The following is a 27,884-nucleotide window of genomic DNA, read 5'->3' as shown; positions in this document are numbered from 1 at the left end:
TGGAGCAGGCTCGCATTGTTTATTATCTCCACTATTCCAGAGTCTGGAATCCAGACCCCAGCCTCAGATCCCAGTCCCCGGCCCCAGCCCCCATCCACTCACCTGAGGTCTGTTCGCGTCACATGCTCCAACATGCTCCTATTCACCCCAACGCATTCTAATAGGTTGGCGTCATCGGAATCAACGTATTGAAGTGCGTTGGGGTGAATAGGAGCATGTTGGGGCATGTGACGCGAACAGACTCACCGTATGGGTACAAGATGGTGGAGATAGCAGTCATGGTGGGGAGCCATTGGCGCATCTTTGATTAAAGGGGTGCGTTCGGGGAGACGCTATTAGCACTATCAGCATCAGTTTATCCTTGTTCTACTTTTAATGAGTAATGAAAATGGACTAATGCTGGTAGCGCTAATAGTGTTTCCCCAAACGCACCCTAGAGGTCTGTTCGCGTCATATGCCCCAACATGCTCCTATTCACCCCAACGCACTCCAATACGTTGATTCCGATGACGCCAACCTATTAGAATGCGTTGGAGTGAGTAGGAGCATGTCGGGGCATGGCGACGCGAACAAACCATAGGTCTTTAGATTTAGTCAGTTACGATTATGGTCATCCAATCCAATGCGTTGAAACCTTACTGTTACGTCTTATGGAAAGCGTGTGTTTCTCGCTTAAGATCAATCCAGTGTAAACGTTCCCTAAATACAGTTCACTTCGGAGTAAATCGGAATTGGACGGCTAGGTGTAAACTAAAGGTCCGTATTCAGAACGCGCTAACAAAAATGTTAGCGCGTTGTTATCCAATAGAAGAATCTGTATTATAAAAAACAGATTTTTCTATTGGATAACAACGCGCTAACATTTTTGTTAGCGCGTTCTGAACTTTGAGTATATATACAGGGTGTCCCTAAGCACCCACGCCAATGCTTGTAAAGAGGTAGAAGGGATCGAGATGAACATACAGGTCCAATATTTTCTTGGGTTAGGTTTACAAATAATCGAGATATCAATTTTTTTAATTGTGCGAATGAGAGCGCGCCGCGGCACGCCGTAGGAAGAGCCGAGCCGCTCGAGCCGTAGCGCGGCCCACTGTGGGTGCTTTCCATTTAATGACACAAGTCGACACAAGTGTCGTTCTATCTTTGTTACTCATTGAACATAAAAAAAGATAGAACGATGCTTGTGTTGACTTGTGTTACTAAATGGAAAGCACCCTGTGTGAAGCATTGGCTGCCGGCGGCGGGGAGAAGGAGGAGAAGCGGCGCCGCTGCCTGTGCTTCGCCGCCCTCACGTCCCGCAGCACCGCGTCTAGACTCGCATCAATGGCCGCTCTCGCCTCCCACCGCACCGCGCCTAGACTCGCGTCGTTACGCACATTCGCAATTACTTGACAAAATTATTTAGCAAAGATAGGGACAAATTAAAACCGTAATAAACTTTTGTGATTGAGAAAGTCGAAAGAGAGAAAGCGATGGAAACTTATGGAATCTTAAAATAATTTAATTTCTATCGTAATTGTGAATATAGTAAATTAATGATAGTTTTCGGTACATTGACGATATATTCTTTCTTTTTCCTAAATATCTTATTTACAGTATCATACAACTCGAATTTTGTTTCTTATCGAATTGTATCGTACTGTTAAATTCTTGATAAAAACATTGATAAAAATTCGTAAATTTATTCGTCAAATCATTATCGTAAATTCGATTGATTCTCAAACTGATAGTTTTTTTTTTCGTCTATTATAATATTTGCTACATCGAGTTTTCTCATCGTTATCTTTTTTCTCTTACACACAATATTTATTTAATCAAAATGATGCAACAATGGAACAAACTTTTCTAACAGAAAATGCGAGAACGATAGAAAATAATATCATTTCTTTAAATTTGTTCCTTTTGATTTAGAGATGGATTATAAAATAGAAATCAATTAGATTTTTGTGTTGCTATTTTAAATAAATCACTGAAAATCTATCGTAATTAATAATGCAATTAAAGATAGCAGAAACTCTAAGTTTTCTATCGTCATGAAAGAAAACTTAGAGTTGTATTGACAATACGTGATGTTAAGCGTTAATCTCTAAGCATAATTATCGTAGAAGACGCATCGCCCCTAATCTATTGTTGCACGCGTACTGCACGCGTCGCCCGGCCGCGCGAGTCAGCTGGTTGCTATAGAGAAGAACGTTGTCGTATTGCTGTTTATGTCGGTTCTCGAGCTGTCAAGCTCGTGTATCGGAGTGTTTTGAATAAATTCCGTTTTTTTAAGAAAACGTGCTATCCTATTTCGTGCGCACGGGAGTGCGCAATTGTGTACAGAGTTTGTAGAGCTGACGAATGCGAGAGCGCGACGCAAGAAGCGCAACACTATTGTGAAATCGTCACATCAACAGGGGGGCATTTTTCTAGGTGTTATTACAAAGAATGTAACATATTATGGATAAGTATTTCTTTAATTGCATTATTAATTACGATAGATTTTCAGTGATTTATTTAAAATAGCAACACAAAAATCTAATTGATTTCTATTTTATAATCCATCTCTAAATCAAAAGGAACAAATTTAAAGAAATGATATTATTTTCTATCGTTCTCGCATTTTCTGTTAGAAAAGTTTGTTCCATTGTTGCATCATTTTGATTAAATATGAAGAAATATTTATGAATATATCGTGTAAGAGAAAAAAGATAACGATGGGAGAACTCGATGTAGCAAATATTATAATAGACGAAAAAAAAAACTATCAATTTGAGAATCAATCGTGAATTTACGATAATGATTTGACGAATAAATTTACGAATTTTTATCAATGTTTTTATCAAGGATTTAACAGTACGATACAATTCGATAAGAAACAAAATTCGAGTTGTATGATACTGTAAATAAGATATTTAGGAAAAAGAAAGAATATATCGTCAATGTACCGAAAACTATCATTAATTTACTATATTCACAATTACGATAGAAATTAAATTATTTTAAGATTCCATAAGTTTCCATCGCTTTCTCTCTTTCGACTTTCTCAATCACAAAAGTTTATTACGGTTTTAATTTGTCCCTATCTTTGCTAAATAATTTTGTCAAGTAATTGCGAATGTGCGTAACGACGCGAGTCTAGGCGCGGTGCGGTGGGAGGCGAGAGCGGCCATTGATGCGAGTCTAGTGGTTTGTTCGCGTCGCCATGTCCCGACATGATCCTACTCACTCCAACGCATTCTAATAGGTTGGCGTCATCGGAATCAACGTATTGGAGTGCGTTGGGGTGAATAGGAGCATGTTGGGGCATGTGACGCGAACAGACCTTAGACGCGGTGCTGCGGGACGTGAGAGCGGCGAAGCACAGGCAGCGGCGCCGCTTCTCCTCCTTCTCCCCGCCGCCGGCAGCCAATGCTTCACACAGTGGGCCGCGCTACGGCTCGAGCGGCTCGGCTCTTCCTACGGCGCGCCGCGGCGCGCTCTCATTCGCACAATTTAAAAAATTGATATCTCGATTATTTGTAAACCTAACCCAAGAAAATATTGGACCTGTATGTTCATCTCGATCCCTTCTACCTCTTTACAAGCATTGGCGTGGGTGCTTAGGGACACCCTGTATATGGAGGAGGAATGCCAGCACTGAAAGTGTGTCCAAGATCTGTGCGAGAGAGAAAGGTATATTATGATACTTGCTCTCTCTGCATGCGTCAAACGCTATATGTACAATGGCTGGCATTGTATGTTTCACACACACATACAATTTGTAATTAAGTACAAAAGTGCACAAGAAGTGCACAAAAAGTGTTGAAACTGCGGTGCAGATAATTGGTCTGTTCTTTCTAGCTGCACTGTTGCACCGGTGCAATAAGTTAAAGTAAGACAAGTATATTTTTTCTCATTCTAACTTATTGTACCAGTGCAACAGTGCAGCTAGAAAGAACAGACCAAATGATATTAACGCATGCGCAGAGAAAGCGAGTATCATGATATACCTTTCTCTCTCGCACAGATCTTGGACACAGTTTTGGTCTACATGAAACCATAGCAATTCTTCCTCCATGTATATATACTCAAAGGTTCTGGAGCTCGATTCTTGAATTCATTCGCAAGAAAACGTATGCGCAAATACCCGCTCTAACAAAAAAGTTGCAAGTTTATTGGTTAAAAGCCATACGATAGCCAATAAATTTTCAACCTTTCTGTAAGAACAGAATTTGCGAATACGTTTTTCTTGCAAATGAATTCAAGAATCGAGCCCCTGAATACGGGCCTAAGGCCGGTATTCATAGTCAAATCTTATTTCAAGATCGTCTCAAGCAATGTCTTAAGATGCTAATACGGCTTTGTGATTGGTTGATGGCATCTTAAGACAGTACTTGAGATGATCTTAAATATAAGATCCGACTATGGCCGGTATTCATAGTCGGATCTTATATTTAAGATCATCTTAAGTACTGTCTTAAGATGCCATCAACCAATCACAGAGCCGTATTAGCATCTTAAGACATTGCTTGAGACGATCTTGAAATAAGATTTGACTATGAATACCGGCCTATGAATACCGGCCTAAGTCTATGGTTACTCAGGTCGCTCAGACAATTTGGTTGGCTGGCTGCCGGCAGATCGTAAAATGGCGGAACCAATCAGGGAGAAGAACCAGCATTGGCTCCACTCTCTTTATACCCACTCACTCTACTGGCAGTGAATATCGGAATGCACCCTTCTTAATATAGAGCTTTATTTTCTCTTATGTGTTCTGTGTTCTGTGGTGCACAGCTGATAGGAATAAGTGTAAACCGAGTGAATCTATAATGTCAAAAGCATTTTTAATGAAAATATCTTATAACTTATGTATTTTTTTACATGGATTGATTGCGAGAAGACAATTTATGATTTGGAATAAATGAGACTGGTGATTTTGCATTTATTGCTGTCATGTGAGCGAATTGGACAGTTGTTTTCATATTGTTTCTATACTGTAATTTAGTTTATATATGTCTTCCTTTTTTATCGACTACTAAATATATCTGAAAAAAGTATTTATATTGGATTATATTTATATTTTAATTTTTATGCTATAATGTGAGTACTATATTTCTGAGATAATATTGTAATTTTACATATGTGCAAAATATTTGTCTATTAATTTTTTTAATTGTATATTTAAATTATACATATATACAGGGTGTCCCAAAACATGTGGGTCAACGCATGTAAAAAAGTAGAAGAAATGAACATAAAAGTCCAATATTGCCTTGGGTTCCCAGCAAACACAGAACATGTTGTAATATTGCTGTGATGTTGCTACAATGTTATAACATTGCTGAAATGTTGCTGCTATGTTCTGTGTTTGCTGGGTTAGATCCACCAATAATCGAGATATTAACATATGGAATCTGCAAATAATCTAATTAATTTCTATCGTAATTATGAACAGTAAATTAATAAAAGCTTATCATACATTCATGATAGATTTTTTCTTCTGTGTTATGGCTTGAGCGGATTGAGCTCTTTCCTCGGCGCGTTCTCATTCGCATAATTTGAAAAATTAATACCTCGATTATTGGTGGATCTAACCTAAGACCTAACCAAAGACAGTATTGAACTTTTATGTTCATCTTGATCCCTTCTACCTTTTTACGAGCATTGACCCACATATTTTGGGACACCCTGGGTGCGTTCGGGGGAGACACTATTAGCGCTACCAGCAGTCCATCTTTATTACTCATTAAAAGTAGAACAAGGATAAACTGATGCTGGTAGCGCTAATAGCGTCTTCTCGAACGCACCCCCTGTATATACATACAAAATATCTCGAAATTAAATATCAAAACTTCGAAAGCAAGTAAGAGATCAATACACAGAAAAAATTTTTTTTCTTTGTTTATTTTTCTTTTATTTTAAAAATATAAAAGTATTTTTGTAAAAAGAATGATTTTTGTAATTATTTAAAACAGTAATTGATTGAAATATGGTTCCTGTTCAGTGGGCCCAGATAACAAAATGTCTGCATAGTGACTGCACAGTGTTTGCATGCGTCACAGTGTGACTGCACTTAATAATCGTCACAGTGTGACTGCACAGCACCATGCAGATACGTCCTCCTTTGAGATTCATATCGCTTGCACACGTGAGTGCCGCACGCGTGCGGGCGATAGGAGCCTCATGTGAGTATTCTAACTGAGACTCATATCGCTCGCATACATGCGGCACTCACGCGTGCGAGCAATATGAGCTGTGAGTGTTAAATAATAAAATAATAAAAATAATAAACATTTTTCGAACGAGCGAAAGAGAGAGAGAGAGATCGTTAAATTTAATCATTGCGTTATTATGTCCTGAATATTCACCTAATGTAATATATTCTTACAGACTTATTAGAAAATAACAAGGAAAATAACAATAATGTGAACGATATTTTAATCCAATGAGATCTTTATTAAGACGAAACGGGAAATAGTTGAGTTAAAAATCAAATTTTTTTACTATGTATTAAATTGAATTAAATTATATATTGAATATATATTACTTTGTGTTAAGAACGAAACAGAAATAAAAATAAAGACAAATATAATACTTATTTACAGGTACGTAACTAACAAGGGAACGGTCGGAGCTATCCCTTACCGACTTTGATGGGCATTGGATATGTTGTAGAGCATCAAAAAAGTTCAGAGATCCGTATTTTTTTATCGGCTTATCTCGAGGTTTAGGAGTTGTTTTAACGCCTATAAAAAACGTATTTTTTCATTTTTAACAAATATTTTCTAAAATATGAGATATATGAAAAAATGTTTTATACAAAAGTTTTATAGTATTTTATACTCTTTGCAATGATGTATTCAATTCTTTTAAAAATGTCAAATTTTCATTTTTGTTTTTTTCTAGGGGTTAAAACAACCTCTAAAACTCAAGATAAGCTGATAAAAAATACAGATTTTTTTCTTTTTTGATGCTCTACAACATATCCAAGGCCAACAAAATTAGTGAGGAACAGCCCCGACCGTTCTCTTATTGTAAGTACAGATAAACGAAATAATTTCAAGAAATTATAAAGTTAATTATTGAAAATGTGAAAAATATTAATCTTTTTAAACTTAGATTATTTTATATGTATATAAAATTAAAAGATTGTAAAATGTAAAAAAATGTCAAAATGAACAAAGTTCAATATTTCTTGAAAGCTTTACAAATTTACACATTTTACAAATTTTCTGAAAATATCAAAATTTAAGAAACTTTCAACATTATGACCATTTTGAAAATGTTTGCATTTTTTATTTTATTGAGATTTTACACACCAGCTAAATATTAATTTTGTACATTTTTTTATTTTTTTATTTTTATTCTTTTTTGTATTTTTATTCTAATTACATTGTATGAATAATTTTAATTTTAATTTTATTTTAATTAGTTTTTGTAATTTCAAGATAAATATGTTTCAATTATTTACACGCAATATGTGCCGCTTTGAAAATTTTTTGCAATAGTCAAAAGGAACTTATTATTTTTTTCCTAATTTTTTGTCAATTTAGCAACGTTCCTTTTCGACTGTAAATTGTAAAAAATTTTCAAAACGATGACACGTATATAGTGACTCAATAATTTAAATATGAATATTCTAAAACTAAGAAAACTAATTAAAATTAAATTACAATGAAAATTATTAATCAAATGTAATTTTGTAAAATTAAAATACATAATAGAGAAAAAAAATTATGAAAATCCCAAAAGTGTTCAAAATGTTCATTTTACAACACACACACACACACACACACACACACACGCGCGCGCGCGCGCGCGTACGTATGTATAATGTAAATAAATAAATATGAATGTAATAAATATCTAAATATAAATATCGTCAGCTAAATTAGAAAATCTTAGAACTCCATTGGACGTCCGATGGAATTATGAGGTTTTTTAATTTAGCCAACGATTTATCAATATTATTAAAAAATATATATATCGTTGGCTAAATTGCTTTTATATAAACTTTATATAAAAGCAAGCCCTATATATCGATCATATATGGCTGTTCAGTGCCATTTTCTACCCCGTCACGTAATAAACACAACGTGATTGCGTTGTTGCATACACGTGTGAATATCACACTGTGCGGATGACATGAGTCCGTACGAATAATGTTTTCATTCGTACTGTGATAAATACAATCATACATAAGAAAGTACAATCGTGAAATCTTTTTTCGATCACTTATATACCTTCTCATGCATGACTGCATAGTGCCACTTTCCATGCACACACACATGTCGCCATCACATCGTGAAGGCAATATGATTGTGGTATTGCACACACGTATGATAATCACATCGTGAGGGTGACGAGAGCCCTCACAATTTGTTATGTGGGGGTATTCAGCTCACTATGACAAAGCTACTTGAAAATCTCGTTGGATAAAAATTAATCATTATAATAGATTGGACATGAAAAAACAGGTATCTTAATCTGATTTGACATTAAACTTTTTCATGTGAGACAAAAGTTTATTTTTTACGATACAATTGAGATGACATTGAACAGAAGTCATTTAGAAAAAATTATAATTTTACTTTATAAAATTTTGATGATTTAAAAATAAATTTTGTATTAATGATTTTAGAGTGATTTTAAATGATTTTTTAGTTAACTAATTACTTTAAAATTGTTATCTACTAATTTAGGAAAAATTGTAGAACAAATTATAATCTTATTTGAACACAGTTTTCACAATTGTGATTTTGTTAATGATTTAGATTGTTGCCAATCAAGGCCTAACAGATTTTTTCTTCTATTTACAGAAAATAACTAATTTTCTTTAAAACTAAGCAAAAATGGGCATATCTGTAAAGAATTTTTTTTCTTAGTTTATTGATTCCTTACATAGTCTTTTAGAGTTATTTAATTTTGAGACGTTCTATATGTGGCAACAAATAGAAAAATATGTTGGATTAATTCTAGATAATAAAATAAAATGTAAGTCAAGAATAATATTTATGATTAAGATTTACTTTTTTAATTAGATTAAAGAAGTTTAGTTGGTAATAAATTCTGGTTTTTATTGTTTCAGACTTTATCCAATGAAATAAACTAGCAAGAAAATGAGTAATTTTAACATTAAAATAGGTTTATATAATTTTATGTACAAAAATATTTTTGCTTGATAGTACATCACCAGATTTTAAAGAAGAATAAAATAGTAATAATTAATAATAATGAATTCAAAAGACGAAGGATATGTAAGTACAAATTGAATGTTACGATAATTACTATATCAATAATTTTCTTTTTACATTATTTAATATTGTGGAACAAAATTTCTTTATCACATAAAATGCAATTCCAAAAACATGATACATGACAAGCAGATAATTGATCAAGTTGGAACAATTGATAACGTTGGAAAAATGTTATCTTTTGATTCTGATTATTCTTTGTTTTTTTAAAGATTTTACATGTAATATATTTTAGTTTATAACTTATTATGCAAATCATAATATTGTTTTTGTTGAATGATTCAATTTTATATTAATGTAGGATCTTAAATTAGCATTTTTTTAGAGAAAGAAAATTTGATAACTAATATAAAAACTTAATGAAGCATAAACTTTTTTTGCCATAAGTGATGTAAAAAAATTGCTACGATAAGTCATTATCACAACACCCTATTTATATTTGCTTGTCTTAAATTTTTTGTATATATAATAAATTTATTGATTCTCTTGTGGGGTACATGCGAACTCCCGCTTCGCTTACATAAAAAAAAACTTATATCTGACTTATACTCTAGCTATAAGTATATTCTATCTGAAAACACGCTACCTGTCACACTTTCCCATTCACACTTACTCTTGAGAGAGAGAGAGAGATTATTCATTCTTCCACTCATCCATTCATCCTTGGACCTCCGTTTCCGCTGCACTAAATCCTCTATCTTCCTTTCGCTCATCCACTCGTTTCCTGGTACTTTCTCACTTTCTTCATCCACTCTCTCCCATTCATACTCATATTCATCCTTCCCCTCTTCCTCTTTCCCTCCTGACTCTCCTCTCCATTCCTCCTCCCTTAAATTGTCTAACTTTTCCATCCACCATTCTCCTTCTCTATTTTCTCCCAGAATGCTCTTAACCATCTCCTGCCAGCTCTCTTCTACTTCCCACACTCCTTCCATGACTCTTCCCCCTATTTACACAACCTGCATTTCCTATCTTCTTCCTCTTCCTAATATCTCCCTCCTCTCATACTACTTCCTAACCTATCTCTCCTTTCACTCTTCCGTACCATTTATTATACCTCGAGTCTCTAATCCTTAACCATCTTTCTCTTCTCTGCTTCTCTTTTTCTCTCTTTATCAACTCTTCCGCTCTTAATAGCCCTTTCCCTCTCAATCTCTCTACTTCCTCTATCCCCCACCCTCTCTCCTTAAAGAATTTCTGTTTCTCCTCCTCCCACCCTGACTTCCCTGTTCCTTCTCTCGCTCTTCTCTTAATTTCTTTCCAACACTTCCTAGCCAATTCCCCTCTTAAATTTTTTTTAAATTTGTTTATTTTTACAATAACGAACGAGATTTAAATTAAAATAATCATATAATAAATTCTTTTTTAATTTTAATTAATTTGTAAATATTTTTTTAAATAAAAACTTTGGAGATATAAAGCTATTAAATTTTATATTAATTTTTAATTTAACTCTTTAACGTCCAAATGTCCATTTTTTAAAATAACATTTAAAACAACATTATCATTCTAAATGTTAATTCAAGTAAAGCATTTTTGATGGTTTATAGCTTTCTTTCAGATATTGGTAAAATTAATCCACAAAACAATTTAAAAAAGTTATAGTTTATTTTCCGAAAAAGTGCAAGATTTTTCGAGTTATTGTTTTTAAAATTCAATTTTGAATTAGGAAAAATTTTTCAATAACTCAAAAAATCTTGCATCTTTGTGGAAAAATAAACTATAACTTTTTTAAATTATTTGTAGATCAATTTTACCAATATCTGAAAAAAAGCATAATTATGCTAGATTATTGCTAATGTATGGAATGGTGTAATGGGCCAGTATTCATAGTCGAAATATTTAACCCTTTAAAGCCCCTTTTTGGTACCTCATCATTAAAATTGGAACTTTATGAAAGTTAAACAGGGTAACTGATTACAAAAAAATATTATAATTTTCTATTCACGAAAAACTACCTCTGACCCAGTTAATTTTTTTTTCGAATTTTTACTAATTTTTATATACTTTCTGATGGATAAGGAAATTCTTTGTAACATAAAAATGATAATCTGATTTCTATATGAAATTTTATCTTTTCGAAATTATATTCTTATATATAAAAAATTATCCTTGGAAAAAATCTGATGTCATTTGAATTCAGTGACTCATAAAACTTCACAATATCAAATTTTATGAAAATCCATTGAGTTTTTGAAATTTATGTCTGTCATATTGAATCCGCCATTTTGGATTTTTATTTTCTCTTATTTATTTGGATTTTAATTTTCTCTTATTTATTTGGATTTTTATTTTCTCTTATTTATTTGGATTTTTATTTTCTCTAAAAACTCGCTGGCACTCAGTGCTTCCTAATTTTTTAGTTTTTTGTTGGGATAACACAAAACGTTACCTGTTTTGCACTTCTAATGGAATGTTTTGAACTCAATTTTAAGGAAAGAGCAAACAACCACAAAAATTAAGTTAAAAACTTACATAATTGCAAAATAATAATTAAAGAATAAGTTGTGAAAGTATTCCCAGATAGTACAAAATATTATCATAAATATTTATAAATATTTTACAAATTTATTTTCAAAAAATATTTTTTAAAGATTATATAATTATTTTCATAAACCATTTAGAAATGATACAAAAATTATTATCAACAATATATAGAATATATTTTTAAAATGTACTGAAAAATATTTATAATATATGAACTTGAAATAGTTTTTATATTTTTTGATAATAATGGTATAAATATTTATTTTAAATATTTTCATAAATGTTCATCATAATTTTTTTTATACTTGACAAACTCGGACATAAAGATATGTACAAAATATTTATCATAATTATTTTTCCTTTTTATAAATACTTTATAAATATTTTGTGCTATCTAGGTTGTAACTCTTTGGATAATTAATATTTTTAAAACTTTTTAAAAATATAATAAATATAAATAATGTATATAATATATATTATAATGGCACACACACAACGCACACACATACACACCACACACACTCACATATTACATTATGCACATTATCAAAAATATAATCTTAAAAAATTACAATCACATATCTGATTTGTTTTCAAATATATAAAAAATAATTTTGCAATGCTTTAAAGGGAACAAATTTTGTTCTTATTTAATAATTTTTTTAATTTATAGGAAAAAAATATTTTTATAATTTGTAATTTTATATCTTTTTTTACGTTTGTAAATATAACATTTTAATCTTTATTCAATGATAACGATTATAATAATTTATTAAACATAAGTCCATTGTTGTAGTAGTGAACAATTCAAATAATATATAACACTGACTTGGCCTTGGGACCAGTTTTACCGCACTCAGTGCGCACTGAGAGCATTTTGCATATTCCTAATGAAACGTCAGCACTCAGAACTCACTCATTACTAATGTCAATGTAATACGCTTTAAGCACTCAGTGCTGCTAGTACTAGCAAGTTTTTGCTGTTATAAGTAACAAGTAATGGAAGAGTTATAAGTGTTTGTCTAAAACAAGATTCTTGATGCTTTATCTTAAAAACTAAATTGAATCTATATACAATTGACATCTTTTAATATAATTTATCTTTACAGTAATAAAAAAAATCGAAGATATTTTGATTTTTGGCTGTAACTGCAAAATCGTATTAGCATCTTAAGACACCTGAGACGATCTTGAAATAAAATTTAACTTTGAATACTGGCCATACATACTTTGCTTTTTTAAATCTCATTGGTATTTTTTTTTATACATGGTGGATCGAATATGGCGACCAAAAGATAAAAAAATTGTTGAAAATTGTAACATTACCATCATTTTACATGTTGTAGTTTCCTAAAACTGTTTTTTCTCTTTTATATTTATTTCTTAGTGCAGTTTTAAATACGAAGTTGCCGTGTGTGCGTAAATTAGAATACCCCATGAGATCAGAGGTTTAATAATTTCCTATGACAATTGTTACTATGCTGTGACCGTAGTATAGCGAGTGGCACCCGTTTGGCCACGTCATTATTGACCACGATCCCGATTGACCACGGGATGGATTGGCCACGTCATTATTGACCACGTCAATATTGGCCACGCGTGATATTGCCCACGTCAATAATGCCCACGTCAATATTGGCCACGCGTCATTATTGCCCACGCGTCATTATAGCCCACGCGTGATATTGTCCACGTCAATATTGGCCACACGTGATATTGCCCACGTCAATATTGGCCACGCGTCAATATTGACCACGTCATTATTGCCCACGCGTCATTATTGCCCACGTCACTATTGACCACGCGTCATTATTGCCCACGTCAATATTAATCAATTTTTTTGCTTAGCGTGGAAAGTTGCAAACCCATGTGGTGCAGAGAAATGCTTTGCACACGCGCACACACGCACGCATGCACGCACGCACACACGGGGGGGGTGCAAGGGGGCCTTCGACCCTCCCCCCCCCCCTTCCGCACCCACCCCGTCAAAGTCGCAAATCCATATACAGAAATGACGTGGGCAATAATGACGCGTGGGCAATAATGACGTGGGCAATAATGACACGTGGCCAATATTGACGTGGCCATTATTGCCGTGGCCAATATTGACGTGGCCAATCGGGACCGTGGCCAATATTGACGTGGGCAAATGGGACGCTCCCAGTATAGCTAGGCCGTGACCGTAATTTTAATATATAACCTATATGTATAATAACTTAAATGTTTGAGATGAGATTTCACGAGTTTCAAACGTGGATGAGTCAACGGTAAGCTAGGAGTAAGGATGTGATGTTGAACTGTGAGAAGTAGTGCAAACGTTTAGTAAAGCTACGCGTTGGGTATCGAGTGATAGTGAGAAAAGTGATTGGAGAATAGGGAAAAGAAGTTTGATAGGAGAGAGAAAGAGAAGGACTGAAAAAGACAGGATAAGCGTAAGAAAAAGAAGCGAAAGTAAGGTTAAGGGCCGAATTGTAGGATTCGGCCACAGCAAAAGGCTGGCAAACAGAATATGCGGAGGATAGGAGAAAAATAGGAGATATGAAAGAGGAGAATTGGAGGACCTGATAACAGTGAAACACAGAAAAATAGATATAGAAGAATTGGAAGAAGGAAGAATGGAAGAAGAAAAGAAAAACGAGACATCCGGAGGAAAAATTAGCATGGAAGAAGGATCACAGGAAAATGAAGACCAAGAAGAAAGGAAGGAGACATATAGTGGTTCTAAATGGAAAATAAAGAATGAGTTTTTAAGACATTAAGAGGGAAATAGATATAAAAGATAGTTATGGAAAATTACTGAAAATAATGAAAGATGTTATAAGAAAGGCAGGTAGGAAAGAGATTAGTAAGAGCAGAGGGGATAGGAGTAAGGAAAACGAAATACAGGAGGTAGAAATGAGGGAGAGCGAAGAGGACGAGGAGGAAGATAGAGTAGAAAGTAGGGAAATAAGTAAGGGAACAAGAGGAGCCAAAAAAGTCAAAAATAAAATGATTAGATCAAATGGTAGGTTAGTATATGAGGGTGATTGCTGGATAGATGATAAAGATAGAATAAGCATGAAAGAAAGATTTAAAATAAACCATAAGGGGGAAATAGGACTAGAGGCAGTAATGCAACAAAAAGGCAGGACAAATAATAGGGCCCACAACGTCACTAGGACAGCAATGTATATGGTGAAAAAGGGATACAAGGTACAGGATATAACTAGTATAGGTCATAACAAGACAATTTATTTTAGAAACACAGAAGAGACAAACAGATGTTTGGAACAGGAGGAGAAGAGAAAGAGGGAAGACAAGATGGTAAGCTTTTCGATTATTAACAGGACAAAAAGATGCAAGGGAGTGATATCCGACTGGGACAATGAAATGTCTCTGAAAGATTTCTATGAAGCAATTGAGGACAAAGAAAGGATCTTACAAATAGAAAGAATGAGAAGATGAAGATACAATAAGACCACAGAGGAATACCTACACCAAGTAATCATAATATGGGAAGGAGGAGAAAGACCCAGAGAAGTAAGCTTATGACAAGGCCTAGTCAAAATGAAAGTTAGAGCTTTTGTGGAAAATGTAATTCAATGTTACAACTGTTATGGATTTGGTCATATAAAGAAAAGGTGCTTTAGAAAAAAGATCTGTATGATGTGTGGTGATTACTACCATGAAAGATGCGAGAGGAAAATAGAATGCATCTGTAAAGGAAGCCATAGACCCACTGATAAGAAATGCCCAATATATGAACACAACTATCAGGTTAAAAAGGTAATGCTAGAAAGAAATGTGTCGTTCATGGAAGCAAAAAATGCTCTAAGAAGAGAAAAAGGGCAGCAAATCAGAAGAGGAGATATCCAGGAAGAAAGGTCAGCGATACCTAAACCAGAAGACCAAGGGCATACTATGAATAGATCAATGGAAGAGGGAAACATATGCACAAGTAGCGAATAAGACAAGAATGGAGAAACCAAGGGAGGAATATAATAACTCAAAGTACAGAAAAGAATTGGAAGAAGGATATAAGGATAGAGAAAGTAAGAAAATAAGAGAAGAAAGAGAAAGAAAAAGTAGGAAAGAAAAATTAGGAGTGAAAGATTGGCATGGATATGAGGATTGGAGAGTGGAAGAAATTAGAAAGGAAAATTATGGAATTGTAATGAGGAAATTCGAGAAGAAAAACCTGGAGGAGAACAAAGAAAAAAGAGGAAGAGGAAATCATGCGATGCTCACATACCATAGAAGGATGGGGAGAGGACACACAAGAAATGAAGAGAAAAATAAAAAAAATACTCGAAGGAAACGTAAAGGAAAGACAAGAAGGAAGAGGAAGATTGAGAAATTTTAGAGAAAAAGACCAATTTCAAACAGGAGAGTTGCATAACAAAATTGAATATAATGACTATTAAAATTCTTTTGTGGAATATGAGAGGATGGAGAAATAAAAAAGAAGAATTAATAAAGCGGATATGGGATTATGATATATTGGTATTGACGGAGTTAAAGGTTAAAAAAAGGGAAATAATAAGGATAACTGGATATGACTCAGCAGTAAGTATAGAAGATAGACAACAAGGGAGTGCAGCAGGAAGAGTAGCTATATTAGTAAGACAGGAAATAAAAGAGAAGAAAGAAGTAGAAATAGATACACAATCTAATAACATTGAAGCAGTGGCAATCAAGATAACACTAAAGGAAGAAAAAAAAGAAATAGGAATCATAGGAATATATAGAAGGCCTGGAAGTAATGAAAATAAGGATGTGTGGACGAAAATAGTTCAACAAATGAAGAATGTAAAGTCATTAATTATTGCAGGAGACTTTAATGTGCATCATAGAGTATGGAATTGCAAGAATACGGATAGAAATGGAGAAATCTTATTAGAAGAAATGGAAGAAAGGGAGCTGTTCACAGTAAACAATGACACAGTGTCAAGAATGGGAGAAGGAGGAGTGAACGATTCAAACTTAGATATTATGTTTGCAACTAAAGAAATATATGAAAAAATGATATACAACATGGAAGAGGATTCGTGGGCATCGGATCACTATCCAATAGTGTTTGAGTTAGGATGAAAAAAAGATATATATAAAAAAAGAACAAACAGAATATCTAAGAGCAAAACCAAGTGGGTACTGTATACTGAATAAAGTATACTGAATATATGAAGGAATAAGAAAAGATACTAGAAGAAACAGAATATAAACAGAAAACGAACAAGAGAAATATACAATGATTACTGAAATAATGAAAAAAGCAGTAATAATGGCAACGTATGGGAAAAAAAGAGGGAGCAGAAAAATAAGAAAAAGAAAGATGACAGAGAAGAAAGAAAAAGGAAGAATCCAGTGGATGAATCCGGTGGGATGAAGAGTGTGAAAGAGTAATAAAAGAAAGAAAGGATGCTCTGCAGGAGTTTAGAAGAAGGAAGGATCTGAATAGTTTTATAGAATTTAAGAAAAAAAGAGCAATAGTTAGAAAAACGGTCAAGAGTAAGAAAGTGGAAAACTTCAAAGACTTTACAAGTAAACCTAATAAAAGCAGCAATATAAAGTACGTATGGAATAAAATAAAAATTATGAAGAATGCGTTTCACAAAGTGGAATGGAATAAATGGCAGAATAAGAAAAGAGAAGAAATAATAAGAAGAGAAATAGAAAAGATCGCAGTGGATTGGGTGGAGAAAAAAAAGAAGAGTTAAGAGAAATGGGAGAAGAGGACGAACTGAACCAATCATTTAGAGAGGAAGAAATGATGAGAGCAATCAACATTGTGAGAGAAAAATCAGCATCTGGAAAGGACCAAGTAGAGTATAAAATGATTAAACTATTGACGAATAGATTTAAAGAAGAGGTACTGAAGTTATTTAATTACTGTTACGAAAACAGTTTTATGTTCAAGGAATGGAAAGATCAACAGACTATATTTATAGATAAAGCTAATAAGGAGAAGGTAAGATCAATAACGCTATCGTCATGTATGGGAAAAATTCTTGAGAGAATGATAAACGAAAGATTAATATGGTGGGCGGAACATAACGAAAGAATGGATAAGAATCAGAATGGCTTTAGAAGAGACAGATCGTGTATAGACAACTTAGTAAGAATCATAACGGAAGTAGAAATTGGAATAAAAGGAAATAAAGTTCCACTAGCGGCGTTTCTGGATGTGTCATCGGCATATGACAACGTTTTGCGAGATGTACTAGTAGGCATGTTATACAAGGAGGGATGTCCAACAAAAATAGTGAGTTACATTAACGAATGGATGTCAAATAGAGTAGTTTCCTTTGTGATTAATTAAGAGGAAGAAATTAAAAAACATGTATATAAAGGGTTACCACAAGGAGGAGTGCTAAGCCCAGTATTATATGCCTTGTACACAAGGTATATTACAAGAAGATTAAGTTAAGGACCCTTCAGTATGCTGACGACATTACGATTTAATAAAAACAAAGAAGACAATAACATATTATGATTAAGAATATTTAATAAAATCTTAAGATCAGTAGACTGTGTCACTTTCTTAGGAATAACAAACAGCAGATTAGAATTTAAGCAACACTTAGAAAAAATAGAAGCAAAAGTAGCAAAAGGAATAAGTATATTAAAATATATGAATGGAATAAGCTGGGGAATGGAGATTAATACAGCTTTAATGATATATAAAGGTTATATTAGGTCACTGATGGAATACGGTATTATAGTATACTACCCTAAGGATTGGAGATCAAAAGAAAAAATGGAAAAAATGCAATATAAAGGATTGAGAACTGCATTAGGATACCGAAATTCGACTCTAACAAATATCATGATAACAGAAGCAAGAGTCCTACGAATGGAGGATAGGGCAAGAATGCTAGCAAGAAACTTTTGGTTAAAAGTATGTACATATAGCAATAAGGAACTAATAGGAATAATGAATCGACTAGAAATTATAGAAAGTAGAGAAAGATTTACAAGACCAAGAGATAGACAGAATGTCATGATAAGTTCATGGAGAGACTTTAATAAGTATTGAAGAGAGATAGAATGGATAGGGAAATATGAAATATGTTGTACAAAATATGAGGCTTTAACGAATAAAATTAATATAGAAATAGAAATAGGAAAACAGAGAAAAGACAATGTAATAACAGATAAGGAGTTAGTAGAAAAATATGAGTGTAAATACGAATTAGAGAAAGGTTATGAGATTATTTATACAGATGGATTGAAACAGAAAAATAACATAAGTGTAGGAATAAGAATAATAGTTGAAAGAGACGAGGCATACAAAGTCAGTATAGATAATAGGTGTTCAATACAGCGGAAGCAATAGGTATAAAAATGGCATTAGGATTAATAGGTAATAGGATAGTCAGAGACACACTAATACTTACTGACTCAAAAAGCGTATGTGAAGCACTAGAAAACAACAGTTTGAGAGTAGATAAAAATAAACACATATATAGAATAAGGGAAAAGATACTTCACTGGAAGAAAATGTGTAAAGAAGAAGGAATAAAGGAAAAAAGGCTGGTTATTGGATGGATTCCAAGTCACTAAGGAATCAAAGGGAATGAAGTGGCGGATGAACTAGCAAAAGAGGCAACAAATGAAGAAAAGGACGTAAGAATAAAAATACCCAACCAGGACTGGAAACCAATTATTAAGGCAGAAATGAAGGATAGAACAAGATGGAGAATGGAAGCAGAAGGAAAATATAAAGGAAGGAAATATTTTGACAAGTACTATAATAAGGAAGAAAGCAAACCATGGTTCAACAAAATAAATATCCATAGAGGAATGGCTACAATGATAAGAAGATTGAGAGCAAATTACTACAATCTGAGAGAATCACTAGCGAGGAAGGGATATATAGAGGACGACACATGCGAATATAGAGTTTAGATGTACCAACTATATCGATTCGAGAGAGGTGTTAATGCGAAACTTAAAGATATTGAAAATCCTGGAACCGTATGACTTGGATGAATGAATCAGGGGAACCGAGATCAAAACGTTGCAGGAGATATGGAAGTTCACTAACAAGGGAACGGACAGAACTGTCCCTCACCGATTTTAATGAGCTTTGGATATGTTGTAGAACATAAAAAAATATTAGACTCATATTTTTTTTTATCTGCGTATCTCGACGTTTAAGGGTTGAAACCACCCCTCGAAAATAACGCATTTTTTCGTTTTTTGCGAATATCTTTGAAAATATAAGGTTTATGAAAAAATGTTCTATATAAAAGTTTTATGGCATTTTATACTCTTTACAATAGTATATTTATATTTTTTAAAAATTTTAAACTTTTTAATTTATCCCACCCCCACCCCCTTTTTTCAACATATAAAAAATTTTGTAAGGACAAAAATTAAAGAGCATTAAAAGCCGAATCCACCCATGTATAATAACATATGGGTTCCATCATTCTCAATTATTAGCAAAACGAGATAGTAATCTCGCGCTATAGGTGCCGCGCTAGAAGTAGTGTTGCGTTATTTCTTTAGTCGCGTCACACTCAATAACTGCCACTTCTGCGTATATTTTTATATTAAAACATAAAAATGGATTAATTTTAATTATATAATACGCAACGTATTACTCGATATAAAGCATAAATGTATATATATAACAAAATTAGCATATATATACGTATGTGCCTACGTACATTTTCATTGTTACAAATGCGAAAATAAATTAATATGAAGCAAAATATTTTTTAACATTTATAACTGCAAATACAATATAACAAAATATATAATATCAAGAGGAAAATATAAAATATAAACTGCTATTATATAAATATAATAACTATTTGCATAATTATATTATTTACACTATATGCACGTAGCACGCTCTGATAATAAAGATAATATAAGTATATAATTTAATTTAATTTGAAGTTTAAAAATACATTTATACGGATGTATATATACATTTTGCATACGACACGGACAAATAACTTTAACACTGTTGATAAAGGGACCGGTTGTTTTCGCGCAAGCGCATCACGTGAGGCTTCAGTAAAATATCTATTAGTAATAGGAAGGAGATCTTTGATCATACATCTTGCACACGACACTAACGTATAAATATAGCAACAGTGATAGACAGATCGGTTGTTCTCGCGCAGGCGTGAGGCTTCAATAAAGCATCTATTAGTAATAGGAAGGAGATATTTGATCCCCATACAATTTTTTGCAAATTTATAAAGACGTGAACACATTTCACATATTAAACACGCATGTATATTTTCTCGTATTAAATAGAATAATTTATAAATATTGTATTTTATTTGATAAATACTGGTAAGATTTTTTGTAAAATTGTATGGGGACCAAACATCTCCTTCCTATTACTAATAGATACTTTATTGAAGCCTCACGCCTGCGCAAGAACAACCAATCCGTCTATCATTGTTGCTAAATTTATACGCCGGTGTCGTGTGCAAAATGTATTGCATATATACATTCGTATAAATATATAAAGGAGAAGCTGCCGTTTCAGTTCGTAGTTGGTAATGTGAACAAGTATATTGGATAGTGTATTGTCACAAGTATTGTTCTTTCGTGAACATGTAAGTATCTGCTTTTAATTTATTACTCTTTACTCTCTTAATGTGTGCCGTTTAATTCTGTCATTGTCATTCATTTTTTGTCATCTTTCATATTATTCTCCGATTTCATATTTCTAAAAAAATTATTTTTTAGAGCAATTTTCATAACAATAAATGTTGTAATTGATGTTGTGATTAATTCTACATATTTTTTGTAATCATCTGTATTAGCACAACTATTTCGTTTACAAAATTATTTTTTATTTACTTTAAATGTCAAATATTTATTTTAATGTCTTGACTGTAGTCTCCCTATAATTATTATTCAGTTTTAGTGACTTAATTCATTTTGACTTATTATTTTTTTTTTATCAAGAGAGTTTGAAACGACATAACTATCATAGAAACTCTAGTAGAAATATTTTTACAATTTTTTACGCAAAAAATGCGAAGACTACAATTTTTTATGATTTAACTATAACTTTGTACAATACATCTACTTCATTTTTATGTCAAACAACGCGATTTGGGCCATGTTTATAATTTTTCATAGATTTACGTAGAAAAATTTATGGAAAACTGCAAACATCTATGAAAATTTACAAACATTTATGAAAAATTACAAACATCTATGAAAAGTATAATTTTTCGTAGATGCGTTGTAATATTATAGAAAATTACAATTTTTTATGCAAATCTATAAAATATTACAAGCATGGTCCAAATCGCGTTGTTTGACATACAAATAATGTATCGTACAAAGTTGTAATTATATCATAAAAATTGTGGTGTTTGCATTTTTTGCGTAAAAAATTTAAAAAATATTTTTATTAGTGGTATTAACGTATTCAATTCTAATATTAGATATGTTGTAAAAATATAAAAATAATGATAAAAATATTATAAGTATATATATTACATGCGGTCATAAAAATATTCGTAAAATGTTGTAGATAGTTGTGAATAGTTGTGATTTTTACAACAATGTACAACTTCTACAATTAATTACGTCGCTCATGAAAGTGCTCGTAAAAAATTGTAGAAACTCAAAAATACTATATTAATTACAAATTGTCATGAATTTTTACAATTTTCATTAATTTGTAGAAAGTTTTGATTTGTTGTAAAAAATTTTAATTTTTTATAGAAATGCATAAAAAATTGTAAAAATATTTCTACCAGGGAAGACAATTCTATTTATTGATTATGAAGTGTATTATTTTTTACATATAATAAAAGATTGAGATATATATTTAATTTTAATATTTCAGAATGCTGCAATTTAATCCATATAATGTGATATTTTTACTCGCTATAACTTTCAATGGTTTGGATTATCCGAACACTCCGATAACATCGCAGGAAAGACGAGTGAATGAAAAAATTGAACATATGCTATTAGAAATAAAAAATGAAGAATAATTTCAATTAGAAGAGGAAGAAACTTTAGATTTTTATGATGAGTATGAGGTGCCAGAAGCGGAAAAAGTTGATTTATTAGAAGCGGATGAAGAAAAAATCTATTTTCCAGAAGAAGTTATTTGTGATTCAGTTGAAAAAACAATATCAAATGACTATAAGAGGCAAGCTGTGGAATACTGGAAAAGTGGTAAGACAAAACCAAGATCGCTTGAAGGAGTTAAGCAAAAATTTAGACAAGTTACATCGATACGACAATTACGACGATGGGAAAACTATTTCATCCAAGGTGGTAGTAGGCCAGAAAAATTAAAAAAAATTTCTCAATACACATTAGACCATTTTAATGAAGCACTTGAAAGAAAAATCATCATTCATGACATTGACATCGCTCGATGGGCTTCTCAAGCACAAAATGAAGAAAATGTGGCAGGATTTAAAGCTTCAGAGAAATGGGTACAAAGATTTAAAAAAGCACATAATATTGTATCTAGAAAAATGACAAAATTTGTTACAAAAAAGTCTCTATTATCAAAACCTGATTTAGAAAATAAATGCGAGACATTTATTGCAAACGTAAAATATTATATTAATCGATTTGGCGTGGAAAATATTTATAATTCAGATCAGAGTTTAGTTCGAATTTCATTCTGGTCGTACTTTAGCTCAAAAAGGTATTAAAAACGTAGAATCTACAGTACAGTCTATATCAGCAACCACGCATAGCTATACAATTCAACCGACTATTTCGGCTGATGGTAGATTATTATCACCTCTTTTCATAGTATTAAAAGAAATTACAGGAACATTTGGTCCGAGAGTACAAGAAACATTATTCAACGCGCCTAATATCTTTGTTACGGCTTCAAAGTCAGGCAAATTAACATCAAATCATGTAAAAACTTGGCTAAAGGAAGTATTTTTTCCGAATGTCGGGCCACAATCAGTATTGTTGTTAGATTCGTGGAGTGGACATTGTCCTAACATAGTTTCAGAAACTAAACCAGATTCTGCAACAGATATTGTTTTCCTAACTATTCCAGCCGGTACAACGGGAAAAATACAGCCATTAGACGTATACGGATTTCGATTGTGGAAGAATTTCATTAAATACTTTTCTGATACTATTATGTTGTTAAATCTGGCTTTAGATCTTCATAATAGAAATAATATCTTGAAATTACAATCATTAACACACCATAAATTCTCGTCACCCAGGTTTCAAAATATATTTAAATATGCGTGGACTAAAAGTGGGTACGTAGAGAATGCATACGATGAATACCTGCAAGTTATACCGATAGAATTTGAAACACCAGTAGACTTTTGTTTTAAAAAGAATTCTAAAGTAAAATGCGATCTTTGTGACGAAATAGCCATTATAACTTGTTCTTGGTGTAGAAAATCGCTTTGTATAACACATTTTTTCCACGAACATCATCTTTGTAATGAATATGTGCCATAAATATAAGACATTTATAAACATGTTTGGTAAGATTTTAGCAGTTTTCCTTACCCATGCAATAAATATTGGTATTCTTTTATTTCTGTTTAATAAAAATTTTATATTGGTAAAATTATATTTGTAACAATTATTTCAACCTCTTTTCACTTTTCCTTTATTTATACTTTCATTTTTATTTAATAATATTTTTTAATTAATATTTCAAACTTATTAAATTATATATTATATTATCTTTATTATCAGAGCGTGCTACGTGCATATAGTGTAAATAATATAATTATGCAAATAGTTATTATATTTATATAATAGCAGTTTATATTTTATATTTTCCTCTTGATATTATATATTTTGTTATATTGTATTTGCAGTTATAAATGTTAAAAAATATTTTGCTTCATATTAATTTATTTTCGCATTTGTAACAATGAAAATGTACGTAGGCACATACGTATATATATGCTAATTTTGTTATATATATACATTTATGCTTTATATCGAGTAATACGTTGCGTATTATATAATTAAAATTAATCCATTTTTATGTTTTAATATAAAAATATACGCAGAAGTGGCAGTTATTGAGTGTGACGCGACTAAAGAAATAACGCAACACTACTTCTAGCGCGGCACCTATAGCGCGAGATTACTATCTCGTTTTGCTAATAATTGAGAATGATGGAACCCATATGTTATTATACATGGGTGGATTCGGCTTTTAATGCTCTTTAATTTTTGTCCTTACAAAATTTTTTATATGTTGAAAAAAGGGGGTGGGGGTGGGATAAATTAAAAAGTTTAAAATTTTTAAAAAATATAAATATACTATTGTAAAGAGTATAAAATGCCATAAAACTTTTATATAGAACATTTTTTCATAAACCTTATATTTTCAAAGATATTCGCAAAAAACGAAAAAATGCGTTATTTTCGAGGGGTGGTTTCAACCCTTAAACGTCGAGATACGCAGATAAAAAAAAATATGAGTCTAATATTTTTTTATGTTCTACAACATATCCAAAGCTCATTAAAATCGGTGAGGGACAGTTCTGTCCGTTCCCTTGTAAGAGAATAGGGAAAATCATATAAGAATAAAGCTACCAAATACAGGAAGGAGTAAAGAGGTGTCAAATAACCTATAACGAAAGTTCGGTTGACGGCACGGTAAATCACACACACACACACACACACACACACACACACACACACACACACACACACACACACACACACACACAAAAAGAGATTTCACGATTTACATCGAGAGATAATAAACGAATCGAAAAAAGCGTGCCTGTTAAAAAATATGCTTCTTAGACGAACTTAATGGAATAACATACAGTCTATAGAACTACATAAGTTAGGTAAGATATAGATCAACAAAATATAACATTAATAGAAGAAAGATATTGAATTTGGAACACCACTTCGTTTTTGGACTATATTTTTTAAATAATGATCAGAAAAATTCTTTTGAAATATTAATTTAAATTAGAAAGTATCTTCTATCAAATAATATAGTATTTTTATAATACTGTTTTGTGTTTTTTAAATAATTATTGTGATACATGTCAAAAAGAGCATTTGATGAAATGGGCGCCTAATTTGGAACCTGTATACGATCGAAGTATTAGGATCTACAATAGGTGCAGTAAGTTCTTAAGCTGTAAGAAATGAACCAATTATATTCGATTATTCTTCTCATATTCAATTATGATTGGTCAGTTTCTTATAGCTTAATGCTTACTACACCTATCCCAGGGGGGAAATGGCAGGTCGGCTAGACATTGAATTGATGTCTTTTAGACACATCTAAATAAGATCTAATTTGACGTCTATGTAGACGTTCAAATCTTTGAATTTCGACGCTAATTAGATGTTAATATTGACGTCTATAAAACATCTAATAGACATCTACTGGATACAATGGCCGCATTCGGTATTACAACCGCCTTAGTATTTTGATTGGAATGTTATATTAATTACTTTTAAAACGACAGATGTAGGAGAATAATTTTTTATTTTACATAACTTCTTTATCTGTACATTGTGCGTCAACGATTCGTTACAATTAAATTCAAATACAATGTCAATAGATTACATTACAAGGAATATTAAAATCTGTTTTTGATTTAGCAATTAATATAAATAAAAAAATGTATTTACAAATAAGACATTAGAAAAAGTATTATAATATCCTAGCTATTATATCTAATAATATATAAGAAAAATCAAATAACTATTATTTTAATTATAGTACGTTATACAATTAAATTAGTATATATATATAATAATTATATAATTTATATAATTCTTACATTTATTATTATCTTAAGATTATATAAAATTATATTTGAATAAAAAAAACAAACAACACAGTAAACATTTTGTAAGCAAAATATTAGCGTGCATTACATTAACGGAAATAACAACGGATTTCCTTAAAAGTTGCTTGTAAATTATTTAATTCGTTACTTCAGCAATACGATTTGTTAGCAGAGTTTGTTCATAGAATTTGGCAGCAAATTAACGATAGAAATTGAATTGAATTTGCGTACGTGGACAATTCGATACTGCCTGAATAGGAAAATAATATTAAAAAAACATTTTAAAAAATATCCAAAAAATATTTAAAAAAATATTTTCTTGAATGTTAAAAATAAAGAGATAAGTTTAATTTTTTCATTAAAGAAACGTTTATTTAAGCATTAAAATAATTATTTAATATTTTTTAAAAGTTAAAATAAATTTTAATAGTAAATGAATATTGTTTAAAATGAACATTTTGGAGATTAATTATATTAATCAGAAATGTTAAAAAAAATATTCGAAAAAAATGTTCGAAAATGTTCAATAGCATACTTGAATTTACTGATAAAACAGGTTCAAATTTTTAAATATTTTATTATTTTTTAATATATTATATTGTTTTATTAAATGTGAATTTTATTTAATAATATTAATAATAAATAATAATGAAGTAAAATTAATTTATTAAATATTTATTGTAAATATGTAATTTAATTATTTTATAATTATAGTTATAATAATAGTTATGCCTAGGGTCTCGTCTGGATGGACTTTTAACTATGTAGTAGTGCATCCCTGCACGTCGCATCAACAGAATTTAAAAAAACAAAAATAAAAACGCGTTCTACTCCGATCCGTGCGCTCCTTAGATACGCGCGCGTCCATAGATACGCGTACATCCATAATTCTTCTTTATTGTTTTTCTGTTTGTCGATCAACACACATTGACACGACGTCGGTCTTTTCGTTTCTATTTGCTAAAGTTATTCTTTTTCTGAGACCCATTATGGGTAAGTCCTCGCGGAGATACCGTTCTAGATCTCCTAGAAGTCACAAGCGTGGTTTTCCTCGGGATTCTTCAGGCGATGGAAGAAGATCGCGTAATCCGGAGAATATCGGATTGCATTCCCGCGGAGAGAGAAGCCTCTCTCTCAGTTTCTCTGGATCCTGGAGTTCCTAGCAGATCAAGGAAATCGGATCGCTGCGATTGAGGCGAATTCGCATGTTCCCGCGGTGTCTCCGTCTGATGCTCCGGCGGATACTCCTCCCCCCTCCTCAAAGTCAGCGGACATCATGGTGTCGCAAATAGATCCAGAGCCTGTAGAGATCGCAGCTGAGCTGTCTCAAGCTCCCTTTCTGTCCCGTTGCAGCCCCAGCCGGAAGAGGCTGCGTTGTCGCAAACGATTGCCTCTGTGCTGCAAACGAAAGGTAAGCGCTTACATGAGG

At 32.1% G+C, this 27,884-nt stretch overlaps 2 protein-coding genes across 20 annotated transcripts in view; both read left to right on the top strand.

Annotated features, from left to right (window-relative positions):
• Window positions 1-4,688: 4,688 nt before the first annotated feature.
• The window catches only part of LOC105836550 (protein SYS1 homolog), a 51,639-nt gene continuing 28,443 nt past the window's right edge, over window positions 4,689-27,884 (top strand). The window contains exons 1-7 of one of the 19 annotated variants that reach the window (XR_004963975.1): window positions 4,692-5,064; window positions 5,969-6,149; window positions 6,355-6,441; window positions 6,523-6,569; window positions 8,784-8,958; window positions 9,053-9,221; window positions 22,519-23,165. The gene's annotated coding sequence lies outside the window, so the exon portion shown is untranslated. Of the gene's footprint in view, window positions 5,065-5,968; window positions 6,150-6,354; window positions 6,443-6,522; window positions 7,110-8,783; window positions 8,959-9,052; window positions 9,222-21,042; window positions 21,269-22,518; window positions 23,166-27,884 lie in introns of those variants that run through there. The other 18 variants (XR_004963983.1, XR_004963988.1, XR_004963980.1 and 15 more) reach the window with 18 other exon arrangements.
• On the top strand, window positions 23,165-24,246 carry LOC118646669. The gene is made up of 2 exons (XM_036290121.1): window positions 23,165-23,242; window positions 23,304-24,246. Exons 1-2 carry the CDS (start codon window positions 23,165-23,167, stop codon window positions 24,129-24,131), a joined length of 906 nt encoding a protein of 301 aa, XP_036146014.1. The 3' UTR covers window positions 24,132-24,246.

This window comes from Monomorium pharaonis, chromosome 7, assembly GCF_013373865.1.
Source record: "Monomorium pharaonis isolate MP-MQ-018 chromosome 7, ASM1337386v2, whole genome shotgun sequence".
Classification (NCBI taxonomy): Eukaryota; Metazoa; Arthropoda; class Insecta; order Hymenoptera; family Formicidae; genus Monomorium; species Monomorium pharaonis.
This window is presented reverse-complemented; position numbering and strand designations above follow the sequence as displayed.